The sequence below is a fragment of the Eptesicus fuscus genome, chromosome 5 (genome assembly GCF_027574615.1).
Source record: "Eptesicus fuscus isolate TK198812 chromosome 5, DD_ASM_mEF_20220401, whole genome shotgun sequence".
Taxonomy (NCBI): Eukaryota; Metazoa; Chordata; class Mammalia; order Chiroptera; family Vespertilionidae; genus Eptesicus; species Eptesicus fuscus.
The window spans coordinates 107,041,410-107,058,034 of NC_072477.1; the positions used below are offsets into that span (position 1 = coordinate 107,041,410).

General features: G+C 43.1%; 1 protein-coding gene across 1 annotated transcript in view; it reads left to right on the top strand.

Moving 5' to 3' along the window:
* The window catches only part of EDC3 (enhancer of mRNA decapping 3), an 89,864-nt gene that overhangs the window by 18,857 nt on the left and 54,382 nt on the right, over positions 1–16,625 (top strand). The window contains exons 2-3 of the mRNA XM_008157064.3: positions 10,942–11,123; positions 14,658–14,974. Coding sequence (XP_008155286.2) covers positions 10,960–11,123; positions 14,658–14,974 — 481 coding nt within the window. The 5' untranslated portion in view covers positions 10,942–10,959. The remainder of the gene's footprint in view (positions 1–10,941; positions 11,124–14,657; positions 14,975–16,625) is intronic.

Here is a 16,625-nt window from a genome sequence, read left to right on the forward strand (position 1 = left end):
TCCTTGTTGGATTGCTCCCTTTAATATTATGAAGTGGTCTTCCTTATCTCTTGTTATGTCCTTCATTTTGAGATCTAATTTGTCAGATATAAATATTGCTATCCCAGCTTTTTTTTTTTTTCATTTCCATTTGCCTGAAATACTTTTTTCCATCCATTTACCATCAGTCTGTGTGAGTCCTTTTTTCTGAGGTGGGTTTCCTGTAGACAGCAGTTATATGGGTCATGTTTTCTTATCCACTCAGCTACCCTATGTCTTTTGGTTGGGGCATTTAATCCATTTACATTTAAAGTTACTATTGATAGGTACTTGTTTGTCACCATTTTTATTCTTTATGCCTGTGTTCCTTCTTTGCTTCCTATTTCTTCTTTTTACAGCAGACCCTTTAGCATTTCTTGTATTGCTGGTTTGGTGGTGATAAACTCCCTTAGTCCTTTTTTGTCTATGAAGCTCCCGATTTCACCCTCAATTTTGATTGATAGCCTTGCTGGGTACAGTATTCTTGGATTCAGACCCTTCCTTTGCATGACTTTGTATATTTCATTCCATTCCCTTCTGGCCTGATGTGTTTCTGTTGAGAAATTAGTCGCTAGTGTGATTGGGGATCCTTTGTAGGTAACTTTCTGTTTCTCTCTGGCCACTTTTAAGATTCTTACTTTGTTGTTGGTATTTGCCAATTTAATTATAATGTGCCTTGGTGTTGGTCTTTTGGGTTTCATTTTGTTTGGGACCCTGTGAGCTTCTTGGACTTGTGTGGGTTTTTTCTTCCCTATATCAGGGAAGTCTTCTGTCATTATTTCTTCAAACAGGTTTTCTATTTGTTGCTCAGTTTCCTCTTCTTCTGGTACCCCTATTATGCTGATGTTGTTTTGTTTCGTTTTGCCCCAAAGTTCCCTTAGGCTCTCCTCTTGTTTTTTTAAGCTTTTTTCCTAGATGCTGCTCTGCTTGGGTATTTTTCCCTACCTTGTCTTCTAGCTCACTGATGTAGTCCTCCGCTTCTTCTAGTCTACTGTTGATGCTTTCTATTGAGTTCTTTATTGCAGTGATGTAATTTTTAATTTCTTCTTGGTTCTTCTTCATTTCCTCTTGATTCTTACACATATTGTTGAATTTGTCTTCCATTCTTTTCAGTGACCTAATGACCATTTCTCTGAATTCGTTCTCTGACATATTGCTTGCCTTCATTTCGTTTACTTTCTTTTCTGGTGATGCCTCCTTTTCTTTCGTATGCGGGCTGTTTCTTTGTCTCCCCATGATCTCTCCTCTCCACGTGTCTGGTTATGTAGCTCTCTTTCTCCTGCGTTGACTTAAAGGCACAAAATACAACACAACAAGGTACAACGCAGAAGGCACTGAACACAAATGTATTCACGATACTAATAACCCCAAATAAAGGTTACTATCAGAGAAAAGAGAATTTGGGGAGTAAAAAAAAAAGAGTGCAAAAATGATATCAAGAAAAGGAAGAAACATAAGAGAGAAAAGAAATAGAATAAAAAAGAAGGAGGAAAAACTATTTATATGGGGAGAAAACTCCAATAGAACAACTAATCCAAAAAAAATGCAAACAACTAACACCCAGATATGAATGCAAACTACAAACAACAACTAATAACAAGCGAAGAGAGGAAAAACAGAAGCAAAAAAAAGGGAAACAATCACACAAACAAACAAACCAATCTAATTAGCAATCAAACAACAACAATAGGACAGAGAGAAAGAAGGGCAAAACAAAATAAAACAAAAAACATAAATAAAACAACAACAACACAACAAAAAGCAAACCAAAAAAGGGAAAAGAGAAAAACAATTGGATAGTGAAGAAAGAGAAGAGAGAAGTGTGTGTGGAGGAGTTGGAGCAGGGGATCAGAAATCTACACTAATAAAAGAAAAAGATGCAAATTAAACGTACCTCCGCGACGCCCACCAGCCAATCAGGAGTGAGTATGCAAATTAACCAAACAAAGATGGGTTAATTTGCATACGTGGGTGCCCACCGTCTTGGGACCCAGGCCTCTCGGAGCCTGTAGGCCCGTGCATAGGCCCTGAGCGGCCGGGGTCCCAGAATGCCCCCGGCTAGGAGTGGCCAGGGGCGCCAAGTGCAAGCAGCCCGGGTCCACGCCGCCCAGCCTGGCAGAAACAGCGAATGCAGGGCCGCCGGGCTGGGAGGGCGTTGCCCCCGGTGGCTGCCGCGCGCTGTGTGCGCCGGGTCCAGGCCTTCAGCCCGGCGGACACAGTGAACGCACGGCCGCCAGGCTTGGGGGCGTGGCCGGGTACACACCCCTAGCCCAGTGGACACAACGCAAGGGATCCTCTGCGCATGGGCTGGAGAGGAAACACCTTTTCTTTTTAAAAAAAAAGTATTTTATTGATTCTTTACAGAGAAGAGGGGAGAGGGATAGACTATCAGAAACATCGATGAGAGAGAAACATCGATCAGCTGTATCCTGCACACTCCCCACTGGGGATGTGCCCCCCACCAAGATACATGCCCTTAACAGGAATGAAACCTGGGACCCTTCAGTCTGCAGGCTGATGCTCTATCCACTGAGTCAAACCAGTTTGAGCGTAAATGACTGCTCACTGGCTAAGCTCCCTCTGCGCCACCACTTGCAGTGTTCTTGGTAACTTGGGTAATAAGAATCCAAGAAGGTGATTTAGGGTTTTTCCACCACACTCCTGGAGAAAAAAATGAAGGTCCGCTGCTGGAGGGCTAAGAAATGTCACATCCTGCCCTAGCCGGTTTGGCTCAGTGGATAGAGCCTCAGCCTGCCGACTACAGGGTCTGGGTTTGATTGTGATCAAGGGCATGTACCTAGGTTGCAGGCTCCTTCCTGGCCGGGGCCCAGGTCAGGGCTCATGCAGAAGACAACCAATCAAAGTGTCCCTCTCACACTGATGTTTCTCTCTGTCTTTCCCTTTCTCTTTCACACTCTCTAAAAATCAATGGAAACATATCCTTAGGTGAGGATAAAAAAAAAAAAAATGTCATATCCTATGAAAGACACATCTTGAAAATGCCTAAAGAAAGTTGTCATTTTTTCATGGTGAAGGAATTGGAGTCCATGTTGATGAAAACACCTTGATGGCTGCGGTGACTGGCAGTGGCTGCAGCAGTGGGGTGATGGGGCTGGCGCCTTCCCCTGATCAGCCCGGTCGCCTCCCACAGAGGGCTCCCAGTCTGTGAGAGGGGGCAGGCTGGGCTGAGGGACCCCCCGCCCGCCCAGTGCAAGAATTTTGTGCACCAGGCCCTTAGTTAGATATATAAGTAGGATGAGTTTTTAATGGGGTAAAAAAAAGGAATAGGGAAAATCTAAAGCAGGAATAGGGTAAGAGAAACATGACAACAAAAAGGGGAAAGTGAGGAAGAGAGTGTTGGCATAAAGGTAAAGTTGAGATAGAGTAAAATGATGCTAAACTGAAAATGAAAATAGAATGTAGAACACTAATCCCAAAATAAAATAAAGAGAAAGTAAAATGAAACTTTAAAAAAAGGTTAAATAGTAGTAGTGATAATACTGATTAAAAATAAAAATAAAAAGGGTAAAATCAAGTGAGAAAAAAAATTTAGTTTCTTAAGTAAAAAATAAAAATGTGCAGTTGTGAAGGTCATTCACTTCCTCTACTGTCCTGTTTGGCACGCCTGTTTCCTGTCAGGTGGTCAAGACTGAGTATTGAAGTTTCCTGCGTTCCATAGCTCCTCTGTGTCCTACGCCAGAATCTTGTTTTCAGCAGGCAGTATTTCTTTGTTTCTCAGCCTGCCTATGGTTGTATTTACACAAGAGTCAGTTTGTGATTCATCCCCTGGGTGGCAGTGTTTCTGTATTGACATCCGGGGCTATAAGTCCTCTCTACCCAGTATTTAGAATTTGTTTTCCCTGCTGCACTTAATACTGGTTTGGGGGTATGGACTGCCCCAGAGCTGGTTTTCTGATCATTTTTCCCCACTCTGATCCCCAGGTTCCACAAAAACAACTTTCCCCTGCAGTCTCTGAGAGTGTCCCCAATTGGGTGATCCTATGTACTGGGCTTAATAATCAAAAGCAAGGATTTAAAGAGAAAAAAGAGCCTGTATAAGTGCGGGATTTCTCGACTTTTTCTCCCCGGCACTGCACGTGACTCTGCTCCTGTCTCTGCACATCTTTTCCCCCTGGCACAGCGCAGCCGGTTTACTGGTAAAGCTTCAGGCTGCCTTTTTGTGCCCAGCCCGGCTATGGGTTGATTTCTAGAGTTCCCTTCTGTTAGCATCCCTGTGGACCCCCTTCCACATTCGCGGATTATGCTGGCCCCAAAGTCAGCGGATTTTGTGGGGCGCAGACTTCCTATGAACCTCTAGATCCTGCTGCACACGTTTCTCCCTTCAGCCTGGATCGCAGACCTCGCCTTTCTCTGGGTGAAATCTGACCTTTCCGTGAGAAGGTGCAGAGCTTGTCGGAGTCCGTGTATTCGCGCTGCTTGAGACCGGTGTTTGTGGGTTCACAGCTGGACCCTGGGCGTTGTGGTTGTAGGGTCCCGGGAGGTAACCAATTCTTCCCGGGTGAAGGTAAGGCTGGGCTTCCGATCACAGCCTCTCTCCCCTTCAAGATGGCCCGGTCTCTGCGGCAGAGCCGGCCGCTCCGGGAGAGATTTCAGCAGCAGTGGAGGCTGCCCGGTCAGGGGAGCCGGTCCGGCAGTCCCCAACAGTCCCTTGGAGTATAGCTGTCCCTCACCTACAAATAGACACTCCCGCACGTCCACACACTCTCCTTTCGTTCTCTCACTCACACACTATCTTTCAGCCTGCCTTCCCGTCGGCAGCCCTCTTCCTCTAAAATAGAAGACCTTGGTTTTTTATTATAAACTTTTTATTTGAGATCATTGCACATGCACATGCATTTGTAAGAAATAATACAGAGAAATTCCATATATCCTACCTGATTGCAAAAGTATAGCACAATATTGCCCTAACCGGTTTGGCTCAGTGGATAGAGTGTCGGCCTGCGGACTGAAGGGTCCCAGGTTCGATTCCAGTCAAGGGCATGTACCTTGGTTGCGGGCACATCCCCAGTAGGGGGTGTGCAGGAGGCAGCTGATCGATGTTTCTCTCTCATCGATGTTTCTGACTCTCTATCCCTCTCCCTTCCTCTCTGTAAAAAATCAGTAAAATATATATATATTTTTAAAAAGTATAGCACAATATCACTACAAGAATATTGACATTGATATGGTTAAGACACAGAACATTTTCATTACCAGAAGGGTACCTCATGTTGCTCTTTTATAGACATACCTGTTTCCCTCCTGTTGCTACCTCTTCCCTACCCCTTGGGAAACATTAATCTCTTCTCCATTTCTATAGTTTCTCATTTCTAGAGTGTTCTGCATATAGAATCATACAAAATGTAACCTTTTGGGGCTGGCTTTTTTAATTTCTTCTCATGGTATGGATGTTCACAGTTTTGTTTTGTTTTTAAATATATTTTTATTGATTTCAGAGAGGAAGGGAGAGGGAGAGAGAGACAGAAACATAAATGAAAAGAGAGAACATTGAACAGCTGCCTCCCACACACCCCACACTGGGAACTGAGCCTGCAACCCAGGCATGCGCCCTTCACCGGAACCAAACCTGAGACCCCTCAGTCCGCAGGCTGATGCTCTATCACTGAGCCAAACCGACCAGGGCACAGTTTGTTTAACCATTCACTTGTTGATGGTCGTCTGGGTTGCTTCAGTTTGGTGTTATTAGGAATAAACATGATAAAAACATTCATGTAGAGATTTTTGTGTAAACCTACGTTATTCTTCTGGGATAAATGACCAGTAGTGCATTTTCTAGGTCATGTAGTAGTTGCATGTTTAGACTTTTTATAAGTTGCCAAATTGTTTTCCAGAATGGCTACACTATTTAATATTCCCATCAATAATGCATGAGTAATCCAGTTTTTCCACATTCTTGTCAGCACTTGGTATGATCAGTATTTTTTAATTTAGCATAGGTGTGTAATGATACCTCATTATGGTTTTAATTTGCATTTCCCTAATGGTTGATGATGTTAAACATTTTTTCATGTGCTTTTTAAAAAATATCTTTTTTGTTGTTGATTTCAGAGAGGAAGGGAGAAGGAGAGAGATACAAAAACATCAGTGATGAGAGAGAATCATTGATCAGCTGCCTCCTGCGTGCGCTACACTGGAGATCAAGCCCACAACCCAGGCATGCGCCCTGATCGGTAATTGAACCGTGATCTCCTGGTTCATAGGTCGACGCTTAACCACTGAGCCACGCCAGCCGGACTCATGTGCTTTTTTCTTATCCTCACCTCAGGATATGTTTATTGACTTGAGAAAGAGAGAGAGGAAGAGTGGGAGGGAGAAATAGGGAGAGAGAAACATTGATTGGTTGCTTCCTGTATGTGCCCGGACTGGGAATAGAACCAGCAACCTTTTGGTGCACAGGACGACACTCCGACCAGCTGAGCAACCCAGCCAGGGCTTCATGTGCTATTTGTATATCTTTGTTGAAATATCTTTTCATGCCCCCTTTTGATTGGATTATTTTTGTTCTCTTTTTACTATTGGGTTTTTAGACTTTGGATTATTTTTGTTCTCTTTTTACTATTGGGTTTTTAGACTTTTAAAAAATATATTTTAGATACTAGCCCTTGGTTTTTGTCCATATGTAGTTTGCAAATATTTTCTTCCAGTCTGTAATGCGTCCTTTTTTCCTCCTAAAGTCTTTTGCAGAATAAATGTTTTTAATTTTCAAGAAGCCCAATTGAGCCCAGCCTGTGTGGCTCAGATGGTTAAGTGTCTCCCACACACCAGGAGGTCACTGGTTCAATTCCCGATCAGGGCATATGCCCAGGTTGTATGTTGGATCCCCAGTAGGGGCATGTAGGAGGCAGCCCATCTACGTTTCTATCATTCTCTCCCTTTCCTTCCTCTCTCTGAAGTAAATTTAAAAAATAAAATTAGTCCAATTGATCAGTTTCTCTTTTTATGGATCATGTTTTTGGTGTCAAGTCTTAGAACTCTTTACCTCACCAGAGGTTTCTCATATCTTTTTCCTGAAAGTTTTATAGTTTGATATTTTACATTTAAGTTCAAGATACATTTTGAGTAAATGTTTATTAAAGTTATAAGACTTAGGTCAAGGTTTATTTTTATTGATGGATATCTCTTTGCTCCAGTACTATTTGTTGTAAAAGCTATGTTGCCTCCTTTGGATTACTTTTGCCAACTACTGATCTTACTGTCTCCAAAGTTTTGCCTTATCCAGAATATCATAGTACATAGCCTTTTTAGATTGGCTTCTTTTACTTAGTAATATCCATTTACGTTTCTTTTCATGGCTTAATAACTCGTTTCTTTTTAGGGCTGAATAATATTCCATTGTCTAGATATACCACGGTTTATTTATTCACTTACATGAAGACTTCTTGGTTGCTTCCAGATTTTGGCAGTTGTAGATAAGGCTTTTATAAACATCTGTGTTCAGCTTTTTAAAAACTCATTTGGGTAAATACCAAGCAGTAGGGTTTCTGGACTATATGGTTAAAGTATATTTACTATTGTAAGAAACTACCAAACTGCCTTCCAAAGCGGCTGTACCATTTTGCATTCTCATCAACAATGAATGAGAACTCCTCTTGGTCCATATCCTCACCAGCATTTGTTGTTGTCAGTGTTTTAGATTTTGGCCATTCTAGTAGGTATGTAGTAGTATCTCATTGCTGTTTTAATTTGCATTTCCCTAATCACATATAATGTGGAGCAACTTGTCATATGCTTATTTGCCATCTATATATCTTCTTTGGTGAGGTGTCCTGATAATTTGCCCATTTTTAAAATCAGATTGTTCATTTTCTTTTCTTTTTTTAATATATTTTTACTGATTTCAGAGAGGAAGGGAGAGGGAGAGAGAGAGACAGAAACATCAATGATGAGAGAGAATCACCGATTGATTCTCCTGTACACCCCACACTGGGGATGGAGCCCACAACCTGGGCATGTGCCCTGACGGGGAATCGACCCGTGACCTCCTGGTTCCTAGGTCGACGCTCAACCCCTAAGCCACACCGGCCGGGCGATTGTTCATTTTCTATTGTTGAGTTTGAGTTCTTTATATACTTTGGATAATAATCCTTTATCAGGAATATTTTTTACAAATATTTTCTCTTACTATATGGTTTCTCATTTTCTTGATGGATTCAGTTTTTAAAACAGATATAAAGCTACTCAGATTTTCTATTTCTTCTTGTATCCATTTTGGTAACTTTTGTGTTTCAAAGAATTTCTCTGTTTCATGTAAGTTGTCAGGTTTACTGTCATAAAGTTACCTCTTTAATGCCTGTGATGTCCCCTTATTCATTTCTGATGTTACAATATGTGTTTTATCTTTATTTCTTGATTAGTCTAGTAGTAAAGATTTATAAACTTTATTGGTTTCAAAAAACTAATATTTGGTTTTGTTTATTTTTCTGAATTGTTTCCTGTTTCAGTGATTTATACTCTTTATTTTCTTTCTAATTATTTTGGATTAATTTGCTCTTTTTTTCCTAGCTTCTTTTTTTTTTTTTTTTTAATATATTTTATTGATTTTTTACAGAGAGGAAGAGAAAGGGATAGAGAGTTAGAAACATCAATCAGCTGCCTCTTGCACACCCTCTACTGGGGATGTGCCCGCAACCAAGGTACATGCCCTTAACCGGAATCGAACCTGGGACCCCTGAGTCCGCAGGCCGACGCTCTATCCGCTGAGCCAAACCGGTTTCGGCTTTTTTTCCTAGCTTCTTAAGATGGAGTCTTCAATCTTTGGTCTTGAACTTTTTTCCTTTTCTAATATAAGTACTTAAAGCTCTAATTTTCCCTTTAAGCACTGTTTTTATTTTTTTAATATGTCTTTATTGATTTTAGAGAGAGGAAGGGAGAGGAAAGAGAGATAGAAACATCAATGAGAGAGAACATTCATCTGTTGCCTTCTACATGCCCCCACCAGGGATCGAGCCTGTGTCCTGGGCATGTGCCCTGACCAGGAATTGAACTGTGACCTCCTGGTTCATAGGTCAATGCTCAACCACTGAGCCACACTGGCTGGGCTTTAAGCACTGTTTTCAGTTTGTTCCACAAATGTTGCATTTTCATTATCACTGAGTTTGAACTATTTTCTAACTTCTCTTTTGATTTCTTCCTCGACCCATAGGTTATTTAGAAATGTCTTGCTTAATTTCCAAATATTTGAGATCTATTGTTACCAATTTCAAATTGAGTTTTATTGTGGACTGATATCAGTCCTTTGAAATGAATTGGTACTAGTTTAAGGCCCAGCATACAGTAGTGAGCATTCCGTGTAGACTTAAAAATAATGTATATTCTATAATTGTCAGGTGTAGTGTTCTGTAATGCCTTCAGCCAGCTTTTAAAGAAAAATTTTGTCCAGAATTTATTATTTCAAGAGGGTTATTCTGATTTGAGCTACTCTGCATTACCAATATTTTATATATTATTTCCTCATATTCTTTTTGAAAGCATTCTAATGGCAGATATCCTATCTAATAAAAGAAAAACATGCAAATTGACCATACCTCCTCTACACCCACAAGCCACGCCCATCAGCCACTCAGGAGTGAGTATGCAAATTAACCCAATAAATATGTCAGCAGCCACGGAGCTGGAGCAAGCAGGAGGCTTGGGTTGCCCACAGCAATGGAGGAAGCCAAGCTTACCGCCCGCCCTGGCTGGCCCTGGCCTCCACTCAAGGATACAAAGTTTCAATTATAGAAGATAAATAAATCCCAACAAAGATGGTGGCAGGCACAGAGCTGGAGCCAGCTGGAGGCTTGGGTTGCCCCCGGCGATGGAGGAAGCCAAGCTTCCCACCCACCCTGGCTGGCCTTGGCCTCTGCTCAAGGCTACAAAGTTTCAATTATAGAGGATAAATAAATCCCAGATACCAGGGCCTCCACTTGGGTCGCGGGGGGGGGGGGGGGGTATGGCTGGCCTGCAAACCACCACAGGCCCCTTGCCCAGGCTGCCCCATGCCCCCACCCTGATCTGGGACACCCTTCAGGGCAAACAAGCTGGCCCCCACTCGTGCACCAGGCCTCTATCCTATCTAATAAATGAGTAATATGCAAATTGACCATCACTCCAACACACAAGATGGCTGCCCCCATGTGGTCAAAGATGGCTGCCCCAATGTGGACACAAGATGGCCAGCAGGGGAGGGCATTTGGGAGGGACCAGGCCTGCAAGGGAGGGCAGTTGGGGACGATCAAGCCTGCAGAGGAGGGCAGTTAGGAGTGACCAGGCTGGCAGAGGAGGGAAGTTGGGTGCGACTGGGCCTGCAGGGAAGGGCAGTTGGGGGGGACCCAAGGCCTGCAGGGGAGAGCAGTTAGGGGTAACCAGGCCTGCAGGGGAGGGCAGTTAGGGGCAATCAGGCTGGCAGGGGAGTGGTTAGGGGGTGATCAGGCTAACAGGCAGAGGCGGCTAGGGGCAATCGGGAAGGCAGACAGGTGAGCAGTTGGGAGCCAGCAGTCCTGGATTGTGAGAGGGATCCCAGATTGGAGAGTGTGCAGGCTGGGCTGAGGGACACACCACCCTCATGCACGAATTTCGTGCACCAGGTCTCTAGTATTAAAATATAATAGGTTATAAACAAGTTATAGTTTGTGTGATTTGATATCTGGGTAAATATGTATCTTTATCTAGTACATGTGCTTTAAAGCAATTGTAAGATCTTTATATATACATATTATATGATACTGCTTTTTCATTAATATGCATACTCCTTCTGGAAAAAGTTATTTTTTATGTTTTATTACATCAGTTAAGGATGTGACAGAGTATTAGTATGTATTATTAAGCAACACATGATACAGAGCCTGACATAATTCTTTACTGAATTTAATTAAAGATTTGTCTATTTCTTAAGGTATACTGCCTGGTTTCTTCTCTCCACAGTGGTCTCACATCTGAAACATGGCTACCGATTGGCTGGGCAGTATTGTGTCCATCAACTGTGGGGAAAGCTTGGGTGTTTATCAGGGAAGAGTGTCAGCAGTTGATCAGGTCAGCCAGACCATTTCTCTCACTCGGCCTTTCCACAATGGAGTGAAGTGCCTTGTGCCAGAAGTCACCTTCAGGTGAGTATCCCGACTGATTCTTTCAAATCTAATCTGGTGATCTGGTGGTCTGAACCTAGGCCAGATTGCCCATATTCTCTTGTGTAGCGCTGCTTTTGAATACAGTCTTCTTGTCGGAGGTGAGGTTTTGCAGTCCTGCTGCTGTTTCAGTAGGCTACCATAATTGGCTCTCAGCTAATGGTTCAGGGTTTGTGAAATGTTTTTCTTATCTCTATTAAGCATGCAGTGTTATATTATTTAAATGGATGGGTCAAATTCAGAATCTTTCTGTTTCCTTTTATGGCTTCAGATTTTACTTCTCAGTTTTGTATCACTGTGCTTTCTTACTCTGAGGTTGTTACTGGTTTTCCCTTGTATAACTGCAGCTCTCTGTAGATCTGTATCATAATTTATCTCCAGAAGCACAATGTAGCCAGTAGTTAAAGTTCTTAGCTACAGGGATGTATTTTTCTTAGTGTTTTCCAGCATATCTGAAGTTCAGTTGTCTTCACATCCCTCTTTTTACCAGTGTGGCAAACTTATGTTAATTAAAAAAAAAAAAGACTGTCAGACAAGAGCTTCCTTAACTTTCTGAATAATACCCACACATAACCTTTTCTGTAGGTGTATCCAATCTTATTTCTTAACTCCTCTGAAGTCAATAGCTCCTTTGTGTTCAGGACTCATCTTATCATGTACTAGAGGCCCAGTGCATGAAATTCGTGCAGGGGGCGGGGTGTTGTCCCTCAGCCCGGCCTGCACCCTCTCTAATCTGGGACCCCTCTCGTAATCCGGGACCACTGGCTCCTAACCGCTCACCTGCCTGCCTGACAGATCGCCCCTAACCACTCTGCCTGCCAGCCTGCTCGCCCCCAACTGCTCCCCCTTGCCAGCCTGCTTGCCCCCAACTGTCCCCCCTGCCGGCTTGATCGCCCCCAACTGTCCCCCCTGCTGGCCTGATTGCCCCCAACTGCCCCCCCTCCCAGCCTGCTCGCCCCCAACTGCCTCCCCCTGCCAGCCTGCTAGCCTCCAACTGGCCTCCCCTCCTGGCTTGATCGCCCCTAACTGCTTCTGCCTCAGCCCCACCACCATGGCTTTGTCCAGAAGGTCTCCCAGAAGGTCTCCCGGTCTAATTAGCATATTATCCTTTTATTAGTATAGATAGATGCTTAATATGCTATCCTTTTCTATCATCTTTGAGACCCTGTCCATCTTTTGTGTGTCTTTAGTTTCAGCTGTTATACTACCTCTTTCCTCTCTGCATTCTAACATTCCCAAGCTTCCCCTGTAGTACACATTCTGCCCCCATCCCACATACAACTTGCGTTTGCAACTATCATTTCCTTCTCTTTACACTCATTCTTTTCAGAGCTAAGTAGTCTGTCTTCATTCCTTTTGTGGCCTCATTCTCTAGTCCAGTGGTTCCCAACATGGGGCACATGCCCCACAGGGGGGCAATTTGATTTTTAAGGGGGGCAATTCAAGAATGAGTTATTAACAGTCAATTTTTTGCATTTCTTATAGTTCTAGGGGCCTAATATACAGTATATAAATATACTAGAGGCCCAGTGCACGAAATTCCTGCATGGAAGGGGGGTTCCCCTCAGCCCAGCCTGCACCCTCTCCAGTCCGGGACCCCTTGGGGGATGTCCGACTGCCAGTTTAGGCTACCGGCAGTCAGACATCCCTCTCACAACCCTGGACCGCTGGCTCCTAATGGCTCACCTGCCTTCCTGCCTGGTCACCCCTAACAGCACCCCTCTCCACCCCCCCGCCGGCCTGGTCACCCCCAATTGCATCCCCCTCCGCCGACCTGGTTGCCCCTCACGGCCCTCCCCCCCCACCCCCCCGCCAGCCTGGTCACCTCCAATTGCATACCCCCCTCCCCCCCCGCCAGCCTGGTCACCCCACACAGCCTGCTGTTCAGTCGTTTGGTCGTCCCTCACTAACCTCCCTGCCGGCCTGGTTGTAGGCAGCCATCTTGTGAGGGTGTGAGAGTTAATTTGCATATTACCTCTTTATTATATAGGATGAGACCCCAGGTCTTTTTTAGTAGTAATAATAAACATTTATTTAATTTTTAATAACTTAATACTAGACTTAAATATTTGCATATATCATGTCATATATCCCCATGAGAATATTTATAAACTGGCCATTGTTACTGGTGACGTCTCTGTTTGCCTATATCAGACCCATTTTCTGAGCTTCAGACATTTTGTCTTCTGGTCATTTTGAGGTGGATATCCTTAATTCTTCAATTTAAGATTTTCAAAGCTGTCCTGACTGGTGTGGCTCAGTTGGTTGAGCATTGTCCCATGCACCAAAGGGTCACCTGTATGAATCCTGGTCAAGGCATATACCCGGGATTCAGGTTTGATCCCCAGTTAGGGTATGTGAGGGAGGCAACTGATTGATGTTTCTCACATTGATGTTCCTCTCTCTGTTTCTCTCTCTCTCTCTCTGAAATTAATAAAAATATTTTTTTAGAAAAGATTTTCAAAGCTGGATTTGTTACTGCAGATTTCCGCTCCCCCCCCCCCCGCAAAGATCTACCCTTAATAGGTGACTAATGACACCTTCCACCCAAGTTAGAAACTTCAGAACCATAATAAATTATTGTTTCTCTTTGATGTTCCTGTCACCAAAATCCTGTGAATTTCAAATGTCTCATGGTCCTATTTTTCCTTCTCTCTTTTCATTGTCACTTGCCCTATTTATCCCCTCCTACTTCTTGCCTGGTTTCCTAACTCTAGTTTCTTCACCTACAGCCACCAGAAAAATCCAATGTGATTATGACCGGCCCCTGATTGGTTACCTTCACAGGCCTTACCTCCCCATGGCCCTCTACAAACATCCTTCCTTTTAGTCACACCATAACATTTGCAGTTCATCAAATGGGCCACATTTTCTTAGTCTCTGAGCCTTGGCTTGAAATGCCTCTCTCGCTTGGACAACTCTTATTTTCCATACCCACCCAGACTTAGCATACGTGTTCCATCGATCGCTGCCAAACTAACGTCTGTATTTTCCTTTTGGGTTCTCTAGTCTCTTACGCACACTTATGTCATAGTATTTAACACTTCTAATTATCTACCTGTCTTTTCTGCTGACCAGGCTGTGAGTTCTTTGTAGGCATGTATTGCTTTTCATCTCTATATACCCCATTTCCAGTGCAGGGCTTACCACATATTAAGTACTATGTATATGCCTACTGAATGAGCAAGTGAGTGAATGAATGAAAAAAAGCTATTGAACATTCTAGAAATCTAAGATACTAATGATAGTTTTGTGATTAACAATAGGGTTCTTTAAAGACCAGTGCTGTGTCTGTTGAATGTTGATGGCTGTCTTGTCTTTAAGTGATCTACCACCTTTCCTAGTTTTTGCCTTTGATAACTCATGGAAATGCAGCCTTGCAAAGGTATAGCTCAAGCATGTCAAACTTGCGGCCCACCGGCCACAAGATTGACATGCTTGGTTGCTATTGATTTCAGTTTCATCACTGTTACCACTATTGTAGTTTTAAGAGTTGGATTCTTTTGTGCATTTCAGGGCAGGTGACATTATGGAGTTAAAAATTCTGGAGATACCAGGTCCTGGAGAAAACCAACATTTTGGAGACCTTCATCAGACAGAATTAGGCCCTTCTGGTATTGGGTACCAAGTGGGTCTCCATCAGAATGGCACGGGCAGGTTGGTCAAGAAGCCGGCCTCTTCCAGCAGTGCCCCTCAGAACATCCCTAAGAGGGCCGACGTGAAGAGCCAGGATGCTGCCGTTTCCCCGCAGCAGCAGTGCTCCCGGAGCTATGTGGACAGGCACGTGGAGCCTTTGAGCCAGTCCAAAAGTTTCCGTCGCCGGCACAACTCTTGTAAGTTGGAGCAAGTTGGTATTTCTTCTTAACCTGATATTTGAGGGCAGTAAGTTCTTTTCCACTGCTATTCTTTAAACAGATCTTTCATTACCCTAACAGTGATGGGCAACCTTCTGAGCTTGGTGTGTCAGACTTCGCCAAAAACTGAGCATCACTCGGGAGTGTGTCACTTTGAGGAAAAAACATTATTTCGCAAATGTTTCATCCTCAGGAGCAGCAAATGTTTCATCCTCGGCATGTGGCCGCCTCAGCGGTGCATGTCATCAGAAATGGCTATGCGTGTCAGTGCTGACACACGTGTCATAGGTTCACCATCCCTGCCCTAATACAAAAGGATGCTGGCAGAGCTTCATAAAAATATAGCACAGTTCTCTTATTCCATAGCTATAAGATATTAAGGAAAAAAATATGCTGTTAGATGACCTGCCAGTGTTGCTCAGTGGTTGAGTGTCAACCCAAGAACCAGGTCAGGGTTTGATTCCCAGTCAGGGCACATGCCCGGGTTGCAGCTTAATTCCCAGTAGGGGGCGTGCAGGAGGTAGCCAAACAATGATTCTCTTCATTAATGTTTCTAACCCTTCCCCTTTCTCTGAATCATTTTTTTAAAAAAAGAAAAGAAATGTACTGTTAGAGACTCATACTAGTTTCTTTTCTTCAAGAAAAAATCTGCCTGGAGTTCATATAGACAGAAGTGATATTGTTTTTAATCTGGTAACTGATGGTCATAGTGATGTCTGATTTGGATCTGCACTGGGGCTCTTCCAGGGGATTCTTAAAGAACTTTTCTTCTTGTGATTTGGTTCTGATCCTCAGTTAGAGGAGAGGAAGGCACTTGCCTAGAAACCTCTGTGAAATTGGTTTCTGACAGACTGACAATTTAAAATTTGCTGTACTCACTGTCCCTACTGGCACATCCAGAGAGTATGCACTGGCGTGTACTGATGTCCAGTTTTGTTTAGTACTAACAAATTGTTGAATGTTATTTGCTCATTATACAACCATAGTTAATTCACTGATTTGCTCTGAAATAATGTGAATCTTTTATATAATAGTGAGTTATAACAGATTCACTAGAATCTGTGGGCATTGATGTCAGGGGTCATCATTTTTAAGTTTTGAAAATACCTGATTCTGTGAATAAAGTCCTGAAAATTTCAAAATTAAAAAAAATACATATTTCAAGGTACTTTTCTTCAGTGCTTCTTTTTTTTTGTTTTTGTTTTTTTATTACTCCTCACCTGAGGATATTTTTCCATTGATTTTAGATAGAGTGGAAGGGAGGCAGGGAGGGGGAATGACAGAGAAGGAGAAACATCGATGTAAGAGAGACACATCGAATGGTTGCCTCCCACACATGCCTCGATCAGAGCCAGGGATCAAACCCGCAATCCAGGTATGTGCCCTTGACTGGAAATTGAACCCAAGACCTTTTGGAGCCGGGGCTGATGCTCTAACCACTTAGAACCACTGGGCAGGGCTCTTCAGTGCTTCTTATGTAATTATCTGGATTGACAATGATTGAAAACCTGAGACTAAAATTGAATTGTTATTTTTGTATCCTTTCAAAAACTGTAGAATGCTTGAAAAGAAAATGAGTCTTTTCTCTTTTTTTATGTATATTTTTCATTTTTGATAGTATTACGAATGT